This window comes from Pelodiscus sinensis, chromosome 4 (genome assembly GCF_052426305.1).
Source record: "Pelodiscus sinensis isolate ZL-2025 chromosome 4, ASM5242630v1, whole genome shotgun sequence".
NCBI lineage: Eukaryota > Metazoa > Chordata > Testudines > Trionychidae > Pelodiscus > Pelodiscus sinensis.
The window spans coordinates 14876502-14877862 of NC_143055.1; the positions used below are offsets into that span (position 1 = coordinate 14876502).

General features: G+C 39.4%; 1 protein-coding gene across 1 annotated transcript; it reads right to left on the minus strand.

The window, feature by feature from the left end:
* Positions 1-329: 329 nt before the first annotated feature.
* Positions 330-704, minus strand: LOC149524488 (protein GVQW3-like). The gene has a single exon (XM_089777659.1). It carries the CDS (start codon positions 702-704, stop codon positions 330-332), a length of 375 nt encoding a protein of 124 aa, XP_089633785.1.
* Between the last annotated feature and the right edge of the window lie 657 nt (positions 705-1361).

The window sequence follows — 1361 nt, forward strand, 5'->3', positions numbered from 1 at the left end:
GTTCCCCTGCTTTTCATCACACTTGGTTCAGCATCATACAAGCTTTTGTATGCCTTCAGAAAAAAATATTTTCAGCCAGGCAGCAAGCCATGTATGCACCGCTTCCTTCAAATCATGGTCACTGGCAAAACAACGGCTTCTTAAAGCATCTTTGATATAGAGTATCTCTGACGTTTGCTCTCCGTCTCATAGTGGTGGATCCACGTTTCCTCACCAGTGACAATGCGACTCAAAAAAGCGTCACCTTCCTCATGATACCAGTTCAAAAGGCAGTTACAGATGTCCAAACGGTTACATCTGTGCTGTTCCGTGAGTTGTTTGGGAACCCATCATGCACAAACTTTACTGAAGCAAAGTTTGTGGTGGATGATTTCATAGGCAGAACCATAACTAATCTGCAGTTGGTTTGCCACTTTATCGACAGTCACCCTCCTGTTTTTGAGAATCAGTGTGTGGACTTGTTCAATGTTCCTTTTAGTAGTCAATGTGGATGGGTGCTCTGATCGTTCTTCATCAGTGACACTTGTTCGGCTATTTTTTAACATGTCAATCCATTCGTACATGCTTCGCTGCACCAAATTACTGTCACCGTACTGTGCTGATAGTCTTCGATGAATTTCTGCACCTCTTACACCTTCAGCCCATAAAAATCGAATCACTGCACGCTGCTCTTCTTTGGTGCATGTGGTAAGCAGAGTGGCCATTTTGACCCCACTAGTGGTGAAAGACATCTGAATGGACAAAGCCAAATATGTCACTACAATATAGGGAGGTTCTGTGCTTACGGTTGTGCGCGAATTCAGCAGTTGGGCCAATCACAAAGAAAAGATACGAACACTTTGCGGATACTTCTTGACTTACCCTCGTATAAATAGTATCAGAAAAAAACAGAAAATTAAAAAAAAAAAAATCAGACCATGAACACAGCAATAACCCAGCATTGTGGAGAAATGACTGTAAAGTCATTTAAATAATGGGTTAAAACAAGCAAATGGTTATCTAAGTAGCCAGAGAAAGCATATGAATCTTAAAAGCACAGAAACAAATTAAAGACTGTTTCGCAGCAGGAATCGTAGGAAAATATGTCTGTTTTGTTTTAATGAACCAGTCCCAGGGTGCCTTTCATAAAAAGTAAAATGGAAATATTGTAAGAGTGTTGAAAATAAAACTTCATACAGAGTATGGTGCCTTTAATTTGCAAATGACCTACATGATTATGGGCAGTATTTGGACATCTCTATAGTAAGTGCTACATTATAGTTATAGGAACAGGATGCCTTTGGTTGAGAGAAAAAAATTCTCTGCATGTAATTAAAAATTCATGTAACATGTCTTAAAAATATTCTTGCTCCAACCTCTTT